Source organism: Panthera onca, chromosome B4 (genome assembly GCF_046562875.1).
Source record: "Panthera onca isolate mPanOnc1 chromosome B4, mPanOnc1 haplotype 2, whole genome shotgun sequence".
NCBI classification, from domain to species: Eukaryota; Metazoa; Chordata; class Mammalia; order Carnivora; family Felidae; genus Panthera; species Panthera onca.
Window position 1 is genome coordinate 115968267 of NC_138345.1, and position 24082 is coordinate 115992348.

General features: G+C 39.1%; 1 protein-coding gene across 2 annotated transcripts in view; it reads right to left on the reverse strand.

Moving 5' to 3' along the window:
- FGD6 (FYVE, RhoGEF and PH domain containing 6) overlaps positions 1–24082 on the reverse strand; it is a 116684-nt gene that overhangs the window by 12369 nt on the left and 80233 nt on the right. For both annotated transcript variants that reach the window (XM_078449604.2, XM_078449605.2), the window contains exons 9-16: positions 15360–15410; positions 12069–12127; positions 11914–11985; positions 11148–11216; positions 9626–9709; positions 8807–8886; positions 888–990; positions 261–407 (exon numbers count right to left, since the gene is read on the reverse strand). In XM_078449604.2, the coding sequence (XP_078305730.2) occupies positions 261–407; positions 888–990; positions 8807–8886; positions 9626–9709; positions 11148–11216; positions 11914–11985; positions 12069–12127; positions 15360–15410 (665 nt within the window). The remainder of the gene's footprint in view (positions 1–260; positions 408–887; positions 991–8806; positions 8887–9625; positions 9710–11147; positions 11217–11913; positions 11986–12068; positions 12128–15359; positions 15411–24082) is intronic.

Consider the following 24082-nt stretch of genomic DNA (forward strand, 5'->3'; position numbering starts at 1 on the left):
GTTTAAACAAATATCAGTAAATATGGGAGTCTAACTGTGAATTTTATTTTAGTGACAATTATCTATCATTGACATTCTACAATAACCTTGGTAGACACGGTAACGACTGACCTATGCCTAAATATTTAGAGAAAGTATCATCCATGATTCAGTATCTTTTTTCCCCCTGCCATGATTTACAAGAGGAAATATGCTTCCTCACTATGTACAGCCTGGAGCTATAAAAATTCACAACGGAGATGGGTGTCATCTTCTCCAACCTTTCCGCAGGCCCGGCAGTGGTGTCGTCGCCAGGTCAGAGTAAATTCACTTGTGCAGATCATACACATTGTGGCTCTGGTATCAGGGATCCAGATGGGAGCCTTTGATCCAAGAGGACTAACTTCCTCTTTATTTTCTGCATCAGCCTGGGGAAGAACAACTTTTCATTATCTCCATGCACAGTGAGTGCTATAGATTCAAGTCTTTTTTTTTGGGGGGGGGGGGGGCAATGCTGATGGAATTATCAAGGATGTGGGACAAATCATGGGCCATTATATTTTTCATGTTCTCAGGATATTAAGATTAGCTATATTCTAATAATGCTTTAATGCAAAATTAACTTAAAAATACGTCTGTGGTAGTGCCATGAGAGCTGATTAGTTTCTTCCTTAAATTATGTTATTTCCCAAATTTTTTACAATGAAGTTTTACAACCAGAAAAAATAAAATGTGCTGCATGTTATCACAGACTTAGTTAGACATTAAGAGGATATTTAGTTCTGAAATTATACACACACATGTATCTTTCTGTGAAACGCATGTTGCTTTTCTAAACCCCTAGAAAAGTTTAAGGCAAAAACTGTTTGAAATGCACTGAAAAAAAAATAAGAAGGAAAAGACAATACCTCATCAAGACTCCTACTAGGACAGAATGTGATTCTTTTTTTGGCATACTCTTCTATTGACCTGGAAATCGCTTCTAGCCATTCATCCCTTTCTGTGGCAGAACTATTGGGGGCAAAAGAAGGTTCCATTAACCAGATGTCAGCGTTTATTCTTTGCCTTCTTCTTACTTCTTTTCCTTCTGCCATGGCGACAGATTCCACTACCCTCCAACAATGCTAGTGGCAGGCAGCAGCTCGGAGATTTTTTTGCACAAATAATCAGAGCAGGCATTACAGCACACATGGCATTTTACCAAACACAATGTTTGTTTTCTTCCCCAATGTACTGCTTTATACTTTTGAAGTCTCTTAAATTTGGAGGTTTTTTTGCTTGGCTTAAAAGCTAGTCATACAATTAATAATTAGGGTTATTTCCATAACCTGAGATATTATCCTAGAATTTAAAAATTTTCCAAGGAATCAAGTTTCAAATCCAAACTTACAGCATAGCATACTAGCTATTTTTAGGTTATTAATTACTAAAAATTTCTACAAAGGACACTGGAGTAAAGGAAACATGTATCTGGCATCATAAACAAATGTTTAGGAAGTGTTAACAAGGAAAATAGACTGTAGTTGTTGTTAGGGCTCCCCTAAACTCTTCATGTTTTTTGTTTCTACCCTCAGGTCATCAGGAGCCACAGGATTCAAATCTAGACAGAAATGGGCCAAACAGGGGGGAAAGCTTGTTCAGAAAAAGGCATTCTCGTTCTGCTTTTTTTGCAACTACACCTCCTCCAAAAAACTCTGATGAGTGGCATTAGCACATTTAGTTTTGTATACTCAAGAGTGAGAGGCACATTTTAGGTAGTGCGTGTGTGTGTATACATAATAATCTCTCAAAATAAAATCTACCATTATGATGGGAATGGGACTGTGTAAGGAAATGTGTGTTTTAGAGAGGCATATGAAGTATGTATATAGGAGTAAAATGACCTGATACCTGCAATCTGCTTTGAAATACTTTAGGAAAAAAAATTTGTGGCAGAATCTGGATAAGATTTGAATCTGGGTGAGTGAATATGGAGTTTCATTGTATTATTTACTCTAAGTTTAAGAATATTTGAGCTTTTAATTTAAAGTTTATTTATTTATTTTGAGAGGCAGTGCGCGCATGCACATGAAAGGCAGCAGGGGAAGGGCAGAGAGAGAGAGAGGGAGAGAGAGAATCCCAAGCAGCCATCGCCTGGCTGCATTTCACAAACTGAGATCATGGCCTGGGCCAAAATCAAGAGTCAGATGCTTAACTGACTGAGCCACCCACACGCCCCTAAATAATGTTTTTATAATTAAAAATCCCATTATGCAAATGGTATGAATGGGCATATTCTGTTGTATTTTGCTGAGCACAGAGCCAAGTCAAGGAGATACTAAAAAATCACTCACCTTCCCCATAATAATTATACTCAGAAATGTACCTTCCTACTAAATGGCTTAAGTGTCATTTAGAATATACACTCACATGGTTATTAAAAAGTAGAAATCCACTTTTAAAAATAAAATTTTTTTTTTTTTTTTTTTTTTTTTTTTTTTTATTTTTGGGACAGAGAGAGACAGAGCATGAACGGGGGAGGGGCAGAGAGAGAGGGAGATACAGAATTGGAAACAGGCTCCAGGCTCCGAGCCATCAGCCCAGAGCCTGACGCGGGGCTCGAACTCGCGGACCGCGAGATCGTGACCTGGCTGAAGTCGGACGCTTAACCGACTGCGCCACCCAGGCGCCCCAAAAATAAAAATTTAAAACCAGTATAGTTCTCAAATTTTCATTATATATCAGGAATAAAATAAAATAGAATAGCTCTTATTTCTCTAATCCAAACAAAACTTGCCTCACTTACCTCTACTGCTCTACCATTACTGCCCCAGCTAGCTGCCATTTACTTAACAGTTACTACATGCCAGCCAACTGTGCTAAATGCTTTGCAAATGTCATTATATCTCACCCTCAGAGCTACCCCATGGACTATATTACTGGATCTTACACTCCTTGTCCCCAGTCCCATCACTCCCACCAATCAGCATCATTTACAGATAAGCAGTCTGAGGATTTGAAATGTTAGGCAATTTTCTTTAGCCAACAACATGACTTGGTATCAGACCCAAGTGTGGCTAAAGATTGAACCCTTCACCACCATGCCATTCATCTCTGTTCTCTTAACTAAGCTCTGAAAATACATGCTCAAGCTTCCAAGGAAACATTCATAGAATCTTACTGTCCCTCTTTTTCTCTTCCCTTCCTCTACTTTTCAGTGGAAGAGGTAAGAGAAAGTAGAGAGGCAGATGGCTAATTTGAGCTTTGCCGTCTGATTTTTCTGGAGCCCTGGGAGCATGTGGAATGTGATTTGACTGTGCAAATCATGTCACATATGCTGTTCTTTCATTTAATCATTCCTGGCTCTCTCTTGTGTGGGGATCTGCCAAAACAATGTTTACCAGCTCTTGATAACACATTTTTCACAGACCACACACATTTGTCTGCAGTACTGAGTAGAGACATTCTAGCCCTTCTTTTGTAACATGGTTAGCAGAAGAATCAGCATCTTCCTCAGTTAAACCAACTTAAAATGCAGTTAAACCAAGTATTCTTTTCTTTATGGAATGTGCCTATTGCCTAGAAAGCAAATTTGTATTAAACAAGCACATTCTCCCATTGACTGGGATGAATTTCCAAAGGGAAAAACCTCCAATAGAAGAGATTTCAGGTATGTTAAGATCTTGCCATGCTATCTAGTACCTGTGTAACTGTGGAATGCTATTCCGGCGTCTAAAGTCCACATCACTTCATTTCAATTCATCTGAGTAGCATTTAGCAGGAGCCTGCTGAAGGCCAGGTACTAAGCTATGAACTTACATAGCATACAAAACACACACTTGTAAGGGCTCATATCTAATTAATTGAGTTGAGACATAAAAACAAGTAATTACCACATTATACAATAAAGGCAAAGTAGATGAGTAACATAGAAGCAGTAAACTACCTTATTCAGGTAGCAGGAAGGCTCTACAGAGGTGATGACTAAGTTAGGACTAGAAGAATTTAGGCGTCGACATAAACTCTGCAGTGTCTCTGTGCATCCTCATTTGCCCTCCTAGCTTTGCTTATCTTCTCTAAGCTGATGACTCCCAAATATATGCCAAGTCTGGGCCCCCTTCTGACCTCCAGATCCTTACAGACACTGTCTCATTGATGGCTCCATCTTGATGATTGACAGGCACCTCACATTCAACATGCACCTCTGAAACTATATTCCTGATTGTTCCCCCAAAGCTGCTTTTCTCCCAGTGTTCCTTAACACAGGGAATGACACCACTATCCGACACAGTGTGCAAGCTGAAGACTCGCTCTTAATGCCTCTCTCTCTCAATCCCCATGTCCACTTAATCACTTTACTTCCCCTCCCAAACCATTCTCCACCCAGCAACCAACTTTTAAAAAGGCCAATCTGATCACATCAATCCCTAGTACAAACTTTTCAGTGGTTCATCATCCCCTAGGACAAGCTTTTCAGCTCAAGACCCAAATCCACAAGCTCTTTCCCCTGTCCCTCCAGGCTTACCTTTGATCACTCTCCCCCTCATTCTCTATTTTCATGCCATTCTGGTCTTTCAGTTCTTTGAATATGCCATGCCCCTTTCCACCTCAGCACCTTTGTACACATTATTCCTAATGAGAGCCTCCTTTCCCCTTTGCCTTGCTATCCAACTCCTACTTACCCTTCGTAACTCGGTGGACACAGCAGGTCTTTCAGGAAGCTAACCTTGACTTCCCTTTCTCTACTAAAATTAGTTCAAGTTTCCTTGTTTTACAGCCTCATAGCATCTGGTAGTTTTCCTGTGCAATACTTAATCATAATAATAACTGATTGTGTTGACATTTTGTTAAGTGTATGTCTTCCCTAACGGACTGCAAGTTCAGGAAAGGAAGGGCCCTTTTAATTCTCCACTGTATCCTGATGCTTAAAACACTGCCTGGCCCAGGGAAGAGGCTCCATATTACTTACTGAATGAGGGAATGAATTCCAGGCGGAAGCAGCTGCCTGTGCAAGGCAAAAGGATGTGAGGTAGGCTGGCATGCATGGAGAATACGTAGATCCATCTGGCAGAACATGCCATGTTTTGGTGGGGGTGGAGACAGGGAGAATGGATGGAAATCAGGCTGGTGAGGTAGACAGGAACCAGATCACAGGAGACCTTCTCAACTCCTTCCTACATGTTACAGAGTACCCAGCTCTCTGTGGTTGGGGGAACTCAGAAGAAGAGCATGGCACACTGGTGGCATTCAGTATGTGTCAGTTTTCCTTCCCCCAGGCCATCTTAATCCTTCCTTGGAAACTTACTTTCCCCCTACCTAGAACTTTCCAGTTTATCATTTCTCCTGAATAACCCACATTCAATCCATCAATAATCCTATTAACTCTGATTCTGAGCATTTCTACCATTCTAGTACAAGAAAGCATCATCTAGTTTCCTGCCTGGTCTCCCAACTTCTACACTAGACTATAATGGTTTATCTTCCACAAAGAAGCCGGTGTCCTCTTTTTAAAATATACATTAGATCATACCAACTCTTAGCTTAAGACACTCGGATGGTTTCCCAACACACTTAAAAATCCAATGACCTTATTAAGTTTTAAGATGCCCAAAGAAAGATTTACTATCATTTCCTGAACAATTTCATTTCTATTTATTTTTTAATGTTTATTTATTTTTGAGAGAGAGAGAAAGAGACAGAGTGTGAGCAGGGGAGGGGCAGAGAGAGAGGGAGACACAGAATCCGAAGCAGGCTCCAGACTCTGAGCTGTCAGCACAGAGCCTGATGTGGGGATCAAACTCAAGGGGCCTGAACTCACGAACCAAGAGATCATGATCTAAGCTGAAGTCGGATGCTTAACCGACTGAGCCACATAGGCACCCCAACAATTTTTAATAAAATAGAATTTTGTTTTCACCAAAGCGTGTATGTGTATGTGTGTGTGTGTATATTATATATATATATATATATATATATATATATATATATATATGTATGTATATATTTAATTTTAGAGAGAGAGCATGGGTACAAGTGGGAGGGAGGGGGTGGAGAGAAAGAATCTTAAAGCAGACTCCATGCTCAACGTGGAGGGAGCCTGATGTGCGGCTCAATTCCACGACCCTGGGATCAGGACCTGAGCTGAAATCAAGAGTTGGATACTCAACCATCTGTCATCCGGGCACCCCAACCAAAGCAGATTTTTCCTTAGGATATTTAAGTGTAACTGAAAACTTGACTTTCCTGTAGGTAAGATTTCTCTGGATATTTGAAAATAAGTTTCTTGATTTTAAGAACCAGGCTTAAGTATTTGTCAGGAGCCTGTTGCATAGGGATGTGATGTTCTTTGCACTTTTGTTCAAACTCAAACTCAAACTCAAACTCAAAAACAAAAAAATCCCAAAAAAACAAAAGTCACAGTTCCAGGTGATCAAGAGTTTACCATCACTTTCCAAGTATTAATCTGGAGGATGCTTCGGGTACCACCTCCGCCCCAACACCCACCCTGAAACTGCTTGCTCTGGTGGGTAGCTGGGAAGCATGTCACAAAATCCTGGACAAACCCTCTCTCTCTTCTGTCATCCTTAGATCTAGTGTCAGGCAGCAGTGGTCATTCCATCTCAGAAGGGTGACAATGACCCAGGGGGCGGTTCTTGTGGTCCTGATTATGGGACGTCAGACATCTGGTCTGAATCTTTGATATCCATAGACATAGGTAGTATTATAATGGTTAAAAACATGATTTTCAGTGTCAGATATACCTAGGTTAAAATTTCAGCTTAACTGCTTATTAGTTCTATAATCTTGGATGTGTTATTTAACCTGAGTCTGCATTTTTCTCATCTGGAAGGTCAAGACAACAACACCTACTCCACTAGTTATAATGGAAATTAAAAGAGAAAATAAATATAAAAGTTTAGCATTGTGCCTGGTGTAGAGAAATAAATGGTTCCAGTTAGAACGCTCGCTGCTACTATCCAGATGCACCAATGGAGCATGGCTGTTGGTGTCTCTTCCTGCACCAGCCAAATCCTGCCAAACATCCACTTCTGCCACTTGGCCAATAACTCAGTAATGTACATGTACGAGTCATACAACTTCTGGTTTCCTTGGCACTTGATTTAAATAGCGGTTAATATTTTTTGATTTACACATAAGTCACTGCAGGTTCCAGTGTGAAACAATGTGGTACCATAAATAAACAACAACAGATTTAAAAGTAAAAAATTTTCATTTGTATTCTGCCCTTGCCAGCTATGTATTGTTTTTTTTTTTTTAGTGTTTATTTATTTTTGAGAGAGACCGAGAGAGAGAGTGTGCGAGCAGAGCAGGAGTGGGGGAGGGGCAGAGAGAGGGAGACACAGAATCTGAAGCAGGCTCCAGGCTCTGAGCTGTCACCACAGAGCCCGATCTGGGGCTCGAACCCACAAACCGCGAGATCATGACCTGAGCTGAAGTCGGATGCTCAACCGACTGAGCCACCCAGGCGCCTCTCCAGCTATGTATTATTAAGACAACAATTGACTTTTTCTCTTAGTCTTCCTCATTTTTATGAGATGACACCCACCTCGTAGATTTGTTATGACCTTTCAATGTTATATGAAAACTTCCTAGTGAATTATAAAGCACTAGATGTCTTTAAAAACATTAGGTGCCATTGCAAAAAGATTTGAAGTATTCACTAAAATAAATAAATAAATAAATAAAAATTAGTAAGGCACTTTCAGCATTATTATTCTTTTCATAGGAACATTTTTATCTTTGTGCTTCTAACACATTATTAGATCACCTCTCAGACATTTTTATTTATTTATTTATTTATTTATTTATTTATTTATTTAATATATGAAATTTACTGTCAAATTGGTTTCCATACAACACCCAGTGCTCATCCCAAAAGGTGCCCTCCTCAATACCCATCACCCACCCTCCCCTCCCTCCCACCCCCCATCAACCCTCAGTTTGTTCTCAGTTTTTAACAGTCTCTTATGCTTTGGCTCTCTCCCACTCTAACCTCTTTTTTTTTTTTTTTTTTCCTTCCCCTCCCCCATGGGTTTCTGTTACGTTTCTCAGGATCCACATAAGAGTGAAACCATATGGTATCTGTCTTTCTCTGTATGGCTTATTTCACTTAGCATCACACTCTCCAGTTCCATCCACGTTGCTACAAAAGGCCATATTTCATTTTTTCTCATTGCCACGTAGTATTCCATTGTGTATATAAACCACAATTTCTTTATCCATTCATCAGTTGATGGCCATTTAGGCTCTTTCCATAATTTGGCTGTTGTTGAGAGTCCTGCTATAAACATTGGGGTACAAGTGCCCCTATGCATCAGTACTCCTGTATCCCTTGGATAAATTCCTAGCAGTGCTATTGCTGGGTCATAGGGTAGGTCTATTTTTAATTTTCTGAGGAACCTCCACACTGCTTTCCAGAGCGGCCGCACCAATTTGCATTCCCACCAACAGTGCAAGAGGGTTCCCGTTTCTCCACATCCTCTCCAGCATCTATAGTCTCCTGATTTGTTCATTTTGGCCACTCTGACTGGCGTGAGGTGATATCTGAGTGTGGTTTTGATTTGTATTTCCCTGATAAGGAGCGACGTTGAACATCTTTTCATGTGCCTGTTGGCCATCCGGATGTCTTCTTTAGAGAAGTGTCTATTCATGTTTTCTGCCCTCAGACATTTTATCTACATGATAAACCAAGAGTAAACTGCATGGTTTTAGGGAAGAAAAAGAAAAAGAAATAAGCCTAGTAGTTAACCTAAATGTCAAAGCTGTTGGAGATGTATGACTCTATAACACCAGCAGATGTTCATGTATACATGTTTTAAAATTTTACCTGGCTGAAAGGATAAAGGAACGTTCTACACTTTCAATCTTTAGTTCATTCTGATATGCTTCTTGGGTAGGTTTTCTGACCTGAAAGAAAGCAAGACAATTTGAGCAAACTCATCCTACTGCAAATCTCATCTCTGAAGCATAGCTAAAGTTGCTCAGTGCTCTTGGTGCAGTCATCCACCACCAACCCTCATACCCAGCTTTATCTCCCCCTGCTGTCCCTCATCTACTCTGTGCACCAGACAGAGTTAGATACCTGCATATGCATAGGCCCAACTTTCCCACCTTCAGGCCTTGGCTCACACTACTCGCCTCTACCTGGAATGCCTTCTCCACATCTCAGTATGGCCATACGTGACCTACTGTTTAAGGCTCGTGGTTCTTCCTCCAAAGACTTCTTCTCTGTTTCCTAGTTGCCACAAATTCCTCCACTGAGTCCCATCGAAAGTTGCACATTCTTTATTTTCTGAACTCCCCATATTTTAATTATGCCTTCATTGGTTATTTGTACCCTTATAGGTATTTATGTATAGTGTATTATCTCACCTCTGGGTGAGGCAGAGACAAAAATCATGATTCACTTCATCTTTGTATTTTTCACCAAACTTATTACCATGTTTATAGTAGTTCTCAATAAATACCTTATGAATAAATTAATGTGTGAGTGAACAAATGACTACATAAATGAATAAATGAACATATAAACAGTAACACAGGGAGAGAGAAAAATTAAGGATGTGAAAAAGATGATTGTCTTAGGGCTTCTTCTCTAAATATACTTGGGTTAAGAAAAGAAGTATCTTCTAACAGACGCACAGACCTTCATTCCAGCCAATGAGAGCATGTTGTTCAGTTTATACATCCCAGACTGCACCGGTGTTGTATACAACAGGGCATCATTAAACTGAAAGCAGAAATATTTTACAGGGTCAAGTAAAGAAACAAATTTCAGCTACAGAGACATTGGCAAGACACTGAAATAAAAAAGAAAACACTACTTTTTAATTAAAAGCTCTTTGAATAAAACACATAAGCATGCTTATATAAACTATAACCACCCAGAATGCTTTATTAAAATTATTATTATTAAAATACAATTTCGGGGGTGTCTGGGTGGCTCAGTTGGCTGACCATCCGACTTCAGCTCAGGTCGTGATCTCACAGCTTGTGGGTTTGAGGCCCGCATCGGGCTCCGGCTTGGAGCCTGGAGCCTGCTTCAGATTCTGTGTCTCCCTCTCACTCTGCCCCTAACCCACTCCCATCCTGTCTCCATCTCTCTCAAAAATAAATAAACACTAAAAAAAAAAAAAAAAAAAAAAAAAAAAAGACAATTTTGGGGCACCTGGGTGGCTCAGTAGGTTAAACATCTGACTTTGGCTCAGGTCATGATCTCACGGTTTGTGAGTTCAAGCCTGGCATTGGATTGTCTGCTCTCAGCACAGAGCCCGCTTAGGATTTTCTCTGCCTCTCTCCTGCTCACTCACTCTCTAAAATAAATAAACATAAAAAAAAGAAAAAAGGTGGGGCGCTTGGTGGCTCAGCAGGTTGAGTGTCCAACTTCAGCTCAGGTCATAATCTCATGGTCTGTGGGCTTGAGCCCCACATCGCGCTCTGCAAGCTGGGAGCTTGCTGTGGATTCTGTCTCCCTCTTTCTCTGCCCCTCCCCCACTCGCACTCTGTCTCTCTCTCAAAAATAAATAATAAACATTAAAAAAGAATTTTAGGGGGCACCTGGGTGGCTCAGTCGGTTAAGCATCCGACTTCAGCTCAGGTCACGATCTCGCGGTCCATGAGTTTGAGCCCCGTGTCGGGCTCTGGGCTGATGGCTCAGAGCCTGGAGCCTGCTTCCGATTCTGTGTCTCCCTCTCTCTCTGCCCCTACCCCGTTCATACTCTGTCTCTCTCTGTCTCAAAAATAAATAAACGTTAAAAAAAAAAATTAAAAAAAAAAAAGATTAAAAAAAGAATTTCAGAACGAAAAAAGAAAAATAGAAAAAAGGCATTTTCTAGAAAATGTACTCTTTCCAAGTTCTGTAACAGATACAATATTTTCTGAATTCTAAATCCCACTAAAGTATTGCAATCTGACTAAATAATTGATTGAATCAATTTTTCCACATTAGAAAGACATAAACTAAATTCAAAAAGGAAATAATTTCTGATTATGCATGCATCACAAAAGACTTTGTTTCCTACATTTGAAATGCAAAAGCAAGACAGTCAGTCAAAAATCCCACTAAAGCTATATGAATGTGTTAAGCTTATCTGTCATGTACAAATGTCTCCTTCCATTAGGCGAGTATCCCTTCCTCCGGCTCATCAGAAACACACATGGCCACTTACCAGGAAAAACACTCGGGGCTGCATGACTTTCCGAGACAGCTTCATCAGAGTTCCCTCTTTCAGAAAAACCTGATTCATCCAAACAAATATGCATTTAATCCCACCATCATAACACAATTATGATAAATATCTAATTTGTTTTTCAACTTTCTTTACCCCGAATTTTTTTTGGGGGGAACAGGGCTGGGTGGACATAGTTGCCATGTCACTTTTTACAGTTATGGTTTCTTTTTAAGCTGCTTAAGGAACTGGACAAGCCAGCAGAGTTTCATAAATCCAGTATTGGTCCCAGGGGTACTATGTGGTCTGAAATGTAACTGACTGAGCGTGTACTTGATCCTAAGGCATAGCCAACATCCTGACAATTGCACTTTGTAATTTTCCTGAACTCATTTCCTATGCCACTGTTGTGCTCTATGAGGAGCACCAAAATACCAATTTTCTCCCTCCCCTCTTAAAGATTTTAAATGAAATTGTCTTTAAAGCTGTGTGAGGTCAGTTAGTATTACACAATAAAATGATCCTATTTAATCAGATACTCTGTGGGGTTCCTTGCCTTTCTCCTAATTGAATTGAACTTCTTGTCACAGTGACTTAAATCATGAATGTTTTGAATGGATAGAATGAGCTTGGTTGATCCAGATTGAGTCAGTGAAGAGTAACAACAACAAATAAACCTATTTTCGTAACTGAAATGAAAAATAGCTACAAACAGTGTCTAAATACATTGTATTAAGTTTGCAAAAGGCAGTCTAAAAACACTTACCCGTCCAGGTTGCACTATTTCATGGTGTCCATTTAAGCTGTATTGAATTTGCATAAGTTTCTGAAAGTTGTCCTACAGAAAGAGAATGTATAGCATATGAAGGCCTGGGCTTTTAGGTTCAATAGTATAACAGCCACTGACATCAAGATACTTACCCCTTGCTTCATGATGTCATTGGCGTGATTGGCTACCTCAATAACAACAGCAAGGGCATCTAAAATGTATAGGAACAGAAGGGACATCAGGTTATTCCAATGAATGGCAACATTAAGCAATTCCAGAGGGCCAGATAGCAAGTTTATAGCAGCAACCCCTGGAGGAGCTTGGGTCTGATGAGGGCAATACCAAGGAAAAACAGTACTCGTGAAGAAAAATGAGCCCAATACTCTAATGAGACATTATAGGCTATATGTGTCAATAGTATAAATGTCAGGGTTGCTTTGTGCTAAGATTTGATTACCCTATTGAATGTTTACAAGGATAAGGAAAGGATTTCACCTGGAAGTTAAAGACCATTCCAGTATAAAGTGCCTTGGGAGAGAAGTACCGTGGCACAGGGGACAGGAAACCAGAACTATGAAAAGTAACGATTTAAGAGGGTCAGGGCTTCGCTGCCTTCTCTTGGTCTGATCCCAAGGGGAAAGAAATACTACAAAGAAGCATGTGAGGCTTTAGGAAATTACATGTACCATTTTGTGAGCTGAGTAATTTATCTGTGTTTATTCTTATTAACCCCTCGCCTTTAACAAAGTGTTTTTGAATGCTCTAGTCTTGTCATCTTCATAACTAGATATAAAGGGGAAAGTCTGCACTTTGTCTCCTTTTGGGCTATAGTTGTTCTTAAGACAGTAACGCTTCCCTACAGACATGGGGACATATGGAAAGACAATTTTTGGTTGTCACAGTGACTGGGAAGATCCACTGGCCTTTAGTGGGTAAGAGCCAGGGATGCTAAGCATCTTGCAAGACTAATTACAAGTTCATATAAAGAAGATTATCCGAAATGACAGTAGCACTCCTACAGAGAAAAAATGGTAGAGTATTATTTATTTTATTTTTTTTTTTGTTTCTTTTAATATGAAATTTATCGTCAAATTGGTTTCCATACAACACCCAGTGCTCATCCCAACAGGTGCCCTCCTCAGTGCCCATCACCCACTTTCCCCTCCCTCCCACCCCCCATCAACCCTCAGTTTATTCTCAGTTTTTAAGAGTCTCTTATGGTTTGCCTCCCTCTCTAACTTTTTTTTCCCCCTTCCCCTCCCCCATGGTCTTCTGTTAAGTTTCTCAGGATCCACATAAGAGTGAAAACATATGGTATCTGTCTTCCTCTGTATGACTTATTTCACTTAATGTAATACAAAACTGGTAGAGTATTAGAGAGGGAAGTATGTCCCCCTGAGGCTGGTGTGGTAGTGGCAATAATCATCAACAAAAGAACTATAAAAAAGAAAAAAAAAAAGAAAAAAAGAAAAGATCAATTTCTGGCAAGAGGTTGAGGTTTTTTTGGTCCCATTACTGTAACCTACCAATAGATTCTCTTTCTGGTATTAGCCTTAGAGGGTTCTACATTCTTCAAACATGTATTATTATCACCATTATCAAAGAAAAACAGTACTTCCTTATAGATACCCCAGGCATTTATCAGAATTTACTGCACATGACACTCAGCACAGCAGATATTCAAGAGTGATCCTGGACACATTCCCTTCCTTCTGGCCCATGTGAATTCCCGGTGCGCAGGGAGAAAAGGTTTAGGATTTAACAAGTGGATACAATGATAAAACAGCTGCTATTTGGTCACCAGGCCTCCAAGCTCTACCTTCTCCTATCCATTTTGCAATTCTACTTTCCCCATGTCACCCCTTTAGGGATCCCTTTAACTTTTCTGCCAGCCTTCCAAAGGCATATTTGTCTCATTTTCTCTCACCTCTTGGTCAATCTCATCTACAACTTTTCACTGTTTTACTGCCATGCTTCTGGCCACACAGTGTACTTCACTGTTCACTGCTTCTTTGAACCTATGTCTTTGCTGAAGGGTGTAATTTCCTTTAAGCAAGCTCCTTCATCTCTGGTGCTATATTTGTTTTATCTGGAAAATGGAGCTAATAACTCACTTTCCTTGAAGGCAGGAGCCCTGGGAGAGATGTTTTGAGGCCCTAGTCACTAAGTTGTGGCTAAAATTTTCATCTTCACGAGCCAGACTCTGGTCTGGAATGCCTGCTCTCCCTCTCATCCACCCTTCAACTCATCTCCAGCCCCACTTCTAAGCAAAGCACTGCCTCTTCAATCTTTGCATCTTCCCCACTCTTTGAAATGATTCTGTACTGCTCACTGCATCCTTACTTTAAATTTTTTTAATCTTTATTTTTGAGAGAGAGAGAGAGAGAGTGTGTGAGTGGGGGAGGAGCAGAGAGAGAGGGAGACACACAGAATTCGAAGCAGGCTCCAGGCTCCGAGCTGTCAGCACAGAGCCTGATGCGGGGCTTGAACCCACAAACCATGATATCATGACCTGAGCCGAAGCTGGACGCTCAACTGACTGAGCCACCCAGGCGTCCCACATCCTTACTTTAAAGCTATCTGTTTTGTTCTTTATCTGATGGGTATTACGGACTTTTCTCTTCAACTAGATTACATGTTCACCTAAGACAAGAAGCACACCATATACTCCACTCCAAACTTTGCCCTTTTTTTTTTTTAAAAGCACCTTTAAAAGCAAAACACTTGCAAAGAGAAGATGTTAGATTAGAAGAAGTAAAATGATTAAGAGAATGAGTAAGAATCTCCACAAAATGGGATAAAAACCTATCCAGCTTTGTAATCTGAAAATGTAAAGGATGTTTAAGAATTATAATCAGAATTCATAAAATTAATGGAGTATGGACATGGACTTCAGATTAGAGCCAGGGATATACCTATGGCATTTGAAAGAGTACTTTGGGGATAAATAGAAACACCAGTATCCGGAACAGAATTAATCCTTGTGTGTGTGTGTGTATGTGTAAGAGAGAAACACACACACACACACACACACACACACACACACACACACACACACTGTGGATTAATCTGTGAATATCAATGAGTCCCTTGTATTGTAATGGAAGTTTTCCTTTAAGTGCTACTAGGGGTGAGGGGTAGAAGGGTGGTAAGGCAATTGCCCAGCATCAAGCAGTCCCAGAATATGCTATTTTAGAATTTATCCCTGATTTGTGTAGTTGATCACTTCACAGAATCATGATTTTAAAGCCTGAAAGGACAGGCTTTTCAAAGCAACAGACACATCTACAGAAGGTGAATTTTCCACTGGCACAGAGTGACTGAGCATAGAAGGAACCTTCCTCATTCTAGAACATGCGGGGTCCTCTCTCAGGATGCCAGCTTCTGTGGCCAGCTATAATATAAGAACTTCTACAACATATAATACCACAAAAGTTATTTACCTTGAGTGTCTCTGAAATCTCCAGAGTCCTCTAGAAGATTTTTCAAATAATCTAGAAAAGGAAAAGGATTATAGTATTTAGTAAAATAAAGCACTAAGGAAAAAAGCATTTCATCTTTCTTATTCAATACTTTAGTCAGTTTTGTTGGTTAATATATGTGCTAGTTCAATGTGCACTAACTTTAAAAAAAATTGTTTTTTAATGTTTATTTATTTCTGAGACAGAGAGAGACAGAGCACGTGTGGGGGAGGGGCAGAGAGAGAGGGAGACAGAATCAGAAGCAGGCTCCAGGCTCTCAGCTGTCAGCACAGAGCCCGACGCGGGGCTTGAACTCACAAACCGTGAGATCATGACCTGAGCCGAAGTTGGTTGCTCAACTGACTGAGCCACCCAGGTGCCCCAATGTGCACTAACTTCCTAAAAATGTGAAAGAATAAAGCCCCAAGATGCATTTGAAATTAGAACACAGGCTCAGAGCTAGAAAATCAGGGGCCACACTGGTCATTTTCTTTTCTTTTTTTAATGTTTATTTTATTTTGAGGAAGAGAGAGAGGGAGAGAGAGAGAGAGGGAGGGAGGGAGGGAGGGAGGGAGAGGGAGAGAACGAACCCCAAGCAGACTCTGTGCTAATGTGCCCCACTACATGGGGCTCGATCTCATGGCCGTTTGACCACGACCTGAGCTGAAACTAAGAGACGCTTAAATGACTGAACCACCCAGGCATCCCCACACCCATCATTTTCAAGATGAAGAATCAGGTTACGTAACAGGGTTTCACTGAAGTTACAACCTCTAGCTAAGACTAGAATCCAGGTTTCCTGATGCCCAGTTTAGCACTTTTACTCCAATACACATGAAATGCCTTAATCTCAAATCAGCTGTGTGTCCAGCACAAAATTCTAAGCATTAATAGACTGAATACCTAAGGGATTTGTCAATCTGAGAGTCTAACAATGCAGAGAACATCAGAGGAATACTACATATGTCTAGAGCAGTGGTTCTCAAATGGGGGTGGAGTTTGCTTGCAAAGGGACATTTGGAAATGTCTGAAGACATTTCTGATTGTCACAACTGGGCAAAGGGGGTTCCATTGGCATCTAGTGACTAGAGGCCAGGGATGCTAAATATCCTACAAATGCACTGGACAGCCCCACAATAAATAATTATCTAAGCCAAAATGTCAATAGGGTTGTAGTTGAGAAACTCTGGTCTAAATGAAGATGTTTTTTAAATAAGCTATGTGGGTATACAGTTCTTATAATACAGAAAAAAAAAATTAAGGCAATAGGTTATATTTTATAAGTCTTTAACACTAACAGATGTCATGGGATTTCAAGGTACTTCAATCTCTGTTGAGAAATGTTGGATGATTTCGATTATCTCTCAAAACAAATTCTTAAAAAACAAAACAAAAACAAAACCACACATACAAACCACCCCCCCCCCCAAACAAATTCTGTTCCCTGGAATTTAAATTCACCCCACTACATGATCTCTATGGACTTTTGTGATTTTCTGTCTTGCTACTGCTTAACACAGGCCCTTTGTCCTTACCAAAGTCTGATTCTGCACAATGCTTGAATACTTCCCATGTGGTCCCTGGCTCCATACTTTTGTCTCTAATGTTCCCTTCTATGAATCCTTTTCTCTGTCTCTGCACATAAAAATTCTACTCCCATTCTTCAAGGTTCATCTTAAATTCCTCTTCTCTTACCAAACTTTCCATTTGAAAGAAATATTCTCTCCCTTTGAATAATGTATTACACAGTAGTTACTCACTTTATGCCTTTTATCATTTTCTCATTAGACTCAAAGCTCCTTGAGGGCAGGAGCCATATCTGATTCATCTTTCTATCCCTCATAGTACTTAGCCTGGGTCTTTGAATACCAGAGACAAGAAATGCTTGACGAATAAAAATATAAATAATTTTTTTAAGACAGGATTATGTTTAGGAAAAAGGCAGTAAAGGCTGAAACCTTTGTTTCAACTCCTAGTGCCAGTGGGAGTTGAGAAAATAAAAAGAGGAAAGGCATATTAAGAGACTGAATGTATTTTTATCAGAATCAGTCTCCATTCAGCAACATTATAGAACTGGTTAATTTCATCTCATGGATTTATGAAGTCATGCTCAAAGACACAAAGGGAAACCTGGATGTTAGTGTCAGCTTTTTTAATTCAATAGCTGACACAAACACACACCCAATTGCTGAAACTCTGTACATCTTTGAAACAGTGATCCAAGAACTCGTATGAGTTTAGACATGTATACTATAAATACCCAGCTCTGGCAATAAGCCATGGTGAGATACTGTGTATGACGACATTAAGCTTCTATGCACCATCCCTAGCAATTTAGCTCTTAAAGTAATCCGAACACAAGTTGGAGAGTATGGTACCAATCAAACAGATTTAAAAAACCCACAAAAACTAACAAAATGCACTTATTACACATTACACTTAGCCTCACCTGGAGACGAAAAATTAATCTCACTCTGACCCCACTCAGAATGCATTCCATTTATAAGCTTTGTTCAGTGGGCCCAAATATTTAACTTTCCTATGAGTAACAAGGCTGGGGAGAAAAACCTACTCTTCTTCTTACATCTTCTCAACACCTGGGCTATCGCATTAATCAAAAGTGATGTCCCTTAGAACCTCTAGTTAGTGTAAGAGTGTGGAAAAGCAATCAGATTTATTTAAATATCAGATTCATGGCAAGTTCCTACTTTGTCTTCAATTTTTGTTCTTTAATACAAAAGTATACCCAAACAAACAGAGACATTTCTCTAAACCAAGAGGGCTCACTGGAAGATGTCCGTATTAGGAAATCCTGACCTCCGAATCACAGGGCTGAGCTTGATAAGTTTGAGTTGCATTTTCTTTCCCTGAACTCAAGCTCAGCTGCTGTCCACCAATCTGAACTTGAGGCACAGAATGGAAATACACAAACTGGCTGAGCAGAAAACCCACCACTAGAATGCTGCAAAATCATGCTTTTAACCAAGGATGGAATAGAGTTAGGTTTACTTTCCTGGCCAACTAAAAAAACAAAACAAAAAAACCCTTAAATTTCAGCTTTCAAAATCCAATTTTCCAAATTCAACTTTCTCATGGATCCATCCATCCATCCATCTATATTTTCGGGGCACCTTGTTGCAGTACATCATCTTGACAAGTTTTTTACCTTTTCAAAGAAGACCAGACCATGAATCCCCTTGGTTAAGAATCACTCAGTGTCTTAACTGCAAAATGAGAAGAATGTGGCTGTTCAGCCTCTGAGTCAGATGGGAGGAGCACTGAAACCACGAGCTGCCCTAGTGACTGTTATGACCCAGGTGAAACCCCAGAACAGAGACCAGACAGACACGCTTGTGTTAGTCACAGGGAATTCTTACTACGTACCATTTAGAACCTAGTAATCTGCATGAGCTTCATTAGAAACAATGAGAACAGAATAGTCATTTCAATTTGCCATGTTACACTTACAGTATCCCAAGATTTTCCTACTTTTGCCAAACCAAACTAGGCATTTAAAAAAATTTCACTAATAAAAATGCTTCAAATGCTGCTAAGGTTATTTATAACAAAGAAAAAAAAGTTGGTGCAGTGTGCACGGGCACCACAAAATGTACTTTCTGGCCACCAGGTGGCATCATTGATTAATAAAAGTTAATTAACCCCTATTATTACCATTAGAAGCACAAAATTAGCCAAAACCTAGCATGTACCTCAAGAGATATACAAGTTAACTTTGTTCTCATATATGAAGCCCAGAGTGAAAGGATAAGGACACAACAAATACTATATGTTGTGAGAGGTCTACGTTTTCTGTATATATGGGCTCCTAGTAATAAGCCTTATCACCCCCTGATTACCTAATCAAAAAATAATCAACTTAAAGCAGACAACTGTTCAGAAGTACACTTAACCTTTCCTAAAAATGAGTCACTTGTGGGATTGGGATTCTGGGACATTTTAATTCAACAACACCCAGTTGGATTCCTGGACTATGTGCTGAGAAACGGTTGGTGGCAAAGCACAGAGGAAATGAACATACAAGGACAGTGACATTCCAAAGTCAATCTGTTTTGAACTTGAGAATGTGTCTTACTTTGTACTACCCACATTTCTTGTTTCTTCCTTAAATATGCACTGAAATCAGTGACACATCCAGAATTATGGGATCCAGAGAAAAATAAGTCTAGTCAATAAGCTTCTTTGCCAAAGTTTCAAATTTTAAAGGCAACCAGAAATTATCCTGACTTCTGAGACAAATAAATTATTTTAAATACCAAAAATAAAAGTCAAGTGTTACGTTGCAAGACATACTGCTGCCATCTTCAAGGCAGCTTGGTGAAGTGGTCAAGGGCACTCACTGGCAGTGTGAGTATAGACTCTTCATCGTCCAGCTATGTCTAGCTGAGGCTTTTGACTTTGGCCATGCCCTGTAGCATTTCTGTGTGTCAATATCCACATACATAAAATAAGTAGGGTGGACCAGACTGGAAAACTGTAATGATTATCATTCTAATGTATTATGAAGCCCATTTAAAAAAATATTCTAAAATGCATTATAGGAAATCTGGAAAATTAAACAATGGAGAGAACTCAAACCACGCACATCTCTTAAATAACTATTATGGAGGCGCCCAGTTGGCTCAGTCAGTTAAGCACCCAACTTCGGCTCAGGTCATGATCTTGTGGTTTGTGAGCCTGAGCCCCACATGGGACTCTGGACTGACAGTATGGAGCCTGCTTGGGATTCTCTCTCTTCCTCTCTCTCTGCCCCTGTCTTGCTTGTTCTCTCTCTCAAAAGAAAATAAAAATAAACTTAAAATAACTATTATGATTAAAAATATTTCCTTGTTTTTATAAATGCTTGATTTTAATTTTAATAATATATAGGATTTTATAGCCCATTTAAAATCTTTTGGCCCACATATTTTTTTCCCATAGGAATAGCTGAACAACATCCCGTGAGAGGGATGTTATTCGGTACTTAGGTACTAAAGGTCATTTAAAAATTATCTTGTTTTGGCTGTTCTAAATAATATAGTCCTATATCCTAATTTGCCCATAATGATGCTGCTGTATACTTGTTGCCCTTGTCTAACTATAAATAGTGCCTTTCACTCTTTGAATAATAAATTGTCTAATCATTTTAATTATAAGTAACACTGATCAGTATCTTCATATATTTGTCTTTTTTTACATACTTGAGACTGTTTCCTGATCAGAGAAAATGAAGTTTTTTTAAAGTACCTGATATATATATATCAGGTACTTTTTTAAAGTACCTGATATATATATATATAATTACATATTATACATATATATATATACATATATATATATATATATATATATATATATATATATATATATGAGAGATCCTCCCTAAAGGGATACACCAACTTAAAATATCATTATAAATACATGAAAATATCAAATTCACTAATGATCCAGTTATATGTATTGTAGTTTTTTATTGCTGATATAGTAGGGGGAATTAAAAACTTGTTTTAATTAATACTTATGATTTAGAGGATGTTAGATATGCCACTGTGTATTTATTATGCATTTTATTAGTGAATTATTCCTACGTTTAGTCTAGATATCTAAGGGAATTTTAATATTCTTAGTGAAAAAGCAATTTCTTTCATATTTGCTACTAAGATATTTTCTGACATATTGTCTATCTTTTAATTTTGACTGTTTTAAACCTCTATAATGCTTTTATTATTTAGAATAGTATAAAGGTATCAATATTTTCCTTTATAATTTCTTTACTTTTCTGGGCTTAGAAAACCATCTCTCCTCTTCTCCCTATCCTTAGTTTTAATAACCAATTTTATTTTTTTACCTTCTTCCCCCCCCTAGTTTAATGCTTTATATTTTTTTATTTTAATTAAGGCTTTCTTTTTTTTTTTTTAAGAGCAGTTTTACGTTCACAGTAAAGCTGAGAGGAAGGAACAGAGATTTTCCATACACCTCCCACTCCCACATGCACAGCCTCTCCCATTAGCAACATTCCCCACCAGAGTGGTACATTTACTACAACTGATAAAGCTATACTGACACATCATTATTACGCAGAGTCCATAGTTCACTGTTGGTGTTGTATATTCTATGGGTTTAGACAAACATAAAATGACATGTATCCCTGATGATGGTAATGTACAAAGTATTTTCACTGCCCTAAAAATCCTCTATGCTCTGCCTATTTAATTTTGATTTTAGTGTATTCACTAATGTATGAATCTCAATTTTTTCTTTCTAAAAAAAAATTTTTTTAATGTTTATTTTTGAGGGTGGTGGTAGGGAGAGAGGGAGACCCAGAATTTGAAGCAGGCTCTAGGCTTGGAGCTGTCAGCACAGAGCCTGATGCAGGGCTCAAACTCACAAACCATGAGATCATGACCTGAGCCGAAGTTGTATGCTTAACTGACTGAGCCACTCAGGCGACCCATTAATTTTTCCTTTCTTCTGTCTTACACTTCCTATCTTGCCATACATTACATTTTTATAAACAGGGTCATTTTAAAGTTACCTCCTTATTCTATTAATAGAATAATAATTTTCATTTTTCAAATGTTTATGTTGAGAAAGAGAGCATGTGCATGCATGAACACATGCAGGAAAGGGTCAGAGAGAGAGAGGGAGAGAGAGAATCCCAAGCAGGCTCTGCATTGTCAGATCTCATGAACCAGGAGATCATGACCTGAGCTGAAACCAAGAGTCGGATGCTTAATCAACTGAGCCACCCAGGCGCCTCAATAATTATTACTGTTCAATCAATAGGTCTTTCTTTTATACACACACACACACACACACACACACACACACACACACACATATATATATATTTTTTTTTTTTCTTTTTTCTTTTCCCCCCTTACCTTCCCCCAGGGTCTTCTATTAAGTTGCTCAAATTCCACATGAGTGAAAACATAGATATGTCTTTTCTCTGACTGACTTATTTCACTTAGCATAATACCTCTAGTTCCATCCACATTGTTGCAAATGGTAAGATTTCATTCTTTTTCATTGCTGAGTAATATTCCATTGTATGTATGTATGTGTGTATGTGTATACCAATCTTCTTTATCCATTCATCAGCTGATGGACATTTGAGCTCTTTGGATAAATTCCTATAGTGCTATTGCTGGGTCATAAGATAATTCTATTTTCAAATTTTTGAGGAACCTCCACACTGTTTTCCAGAGTAGCTGCACCAGTTTGCATTCCCACCAACAGTGCAAGAGGGTTCCCCTTTCTCCACATCCTCGTCAACATCTGTTGTTGCCTGAGTTAATTTTAGCCACTCTGGTGTGAGGCGGTATCTCAATGTGGTTTTGATTTGTATTTCCCTGATGATGGGTGATGTTGAGCATCTCTTCATGTGTCTGTTAGTCATCTGGATGTCTTCTTTGGAAAATTGTCTATTCATGTCTTCTGCCCATTTCTTCCCTGGCTTATTTGTTTTTCAGGTGTTGAGTTTGGTAAGTTCTTTATAGATTTTGGATACTAACCTTTTATCTGATATGTCATTTACAAGTATCTTCTCCCATTCTGTTGGTTGCCATTTGGTTTTGTTAATTGTTTCCTTTGCTGTGCAGAAGCTTTTTATCTTGATGATGTCCCAATAGTTCTTTTTTGCTTTTATTTCCCTTGTCTTTGGAGACATGTCAAATAAGAAGTTGCTGTGGCTGAGGTCAAAGAGGTTGTTGCCTGTTTTTCTCCTCTAGGATTTTGATGGTTTCATGTCTCACATTTAGGTCTTTCATCCATTTTGAGTTTATTTTTGTGTATGGTGTAAGAAAGTGGTCCAGTGTCATTCTTCTGGATGTTGCTGTCCAGTTCCCCAGCACCATTTGCTGAAGAGACTGTCTTTTTTCCAGTGGATACTCTTTCCTGATTTGTCAAAGATTAGTTGGCCATACATTTGTGGGTCTGATTCTGGATTCTCTATATTATTCCATTGGTCTATACGTCTGTTTTTGTTCCAATACCATACTATCTTGATGACTACAGCTTTGTAGTACAGGCTAAAGTCCAGAATTGTGATGCCTCCAGCTTTGGCTTTCTTTTTCAACATTACTTTGGCTATTCAGGGTCTTTTGTGGTTCCATACAAATTTTAGGATTGTTTGTCCTAGTTCTAAGAAGAATGCTGGTGTTTCAATAGGTCTATTCTTGTAATGGGATTATGTGCTTTTAATTATTGATGTTGTAGGATATGTATTGGCTGATGTTTCCCTCCCAGAATATTCTTTAATGATGTACTCTATTTTGCTAAACTGTGGATTTCATGAAGACAAGGAGCTTGAATTACCCTCGATTCCAGTACCTAGAACAAGGTCTGGTACATATTCAATAAATGTTTCCTGAATTTATGGTGGACTAAATGATACTCCATTTAGGGAAACCACTTCTTGCTTTCTACTTTACTAAGCAGTTGAGATAATACCTTGAGGGTCTGACTAGTGTAAAAGTACTCAGGCCCCTGCTCTCATTCTCTTGCCTCTCAAATATTAATTCTATTCTGGTCCTTGAAATGTGGCCCCGGGCTGCCTCTTGTACATACAGTGCTTGTCTGAATTAGAAAAAGTGACCTTTCTGGGCTCTCAGAAAGCAGGCCATCCCTTTCTGTGAATTAGAAAAGGCCACCTCTCCTGGGCTGATGCACCCCCACCCAGAGCACACAAGATGTCGAGCAGAGTG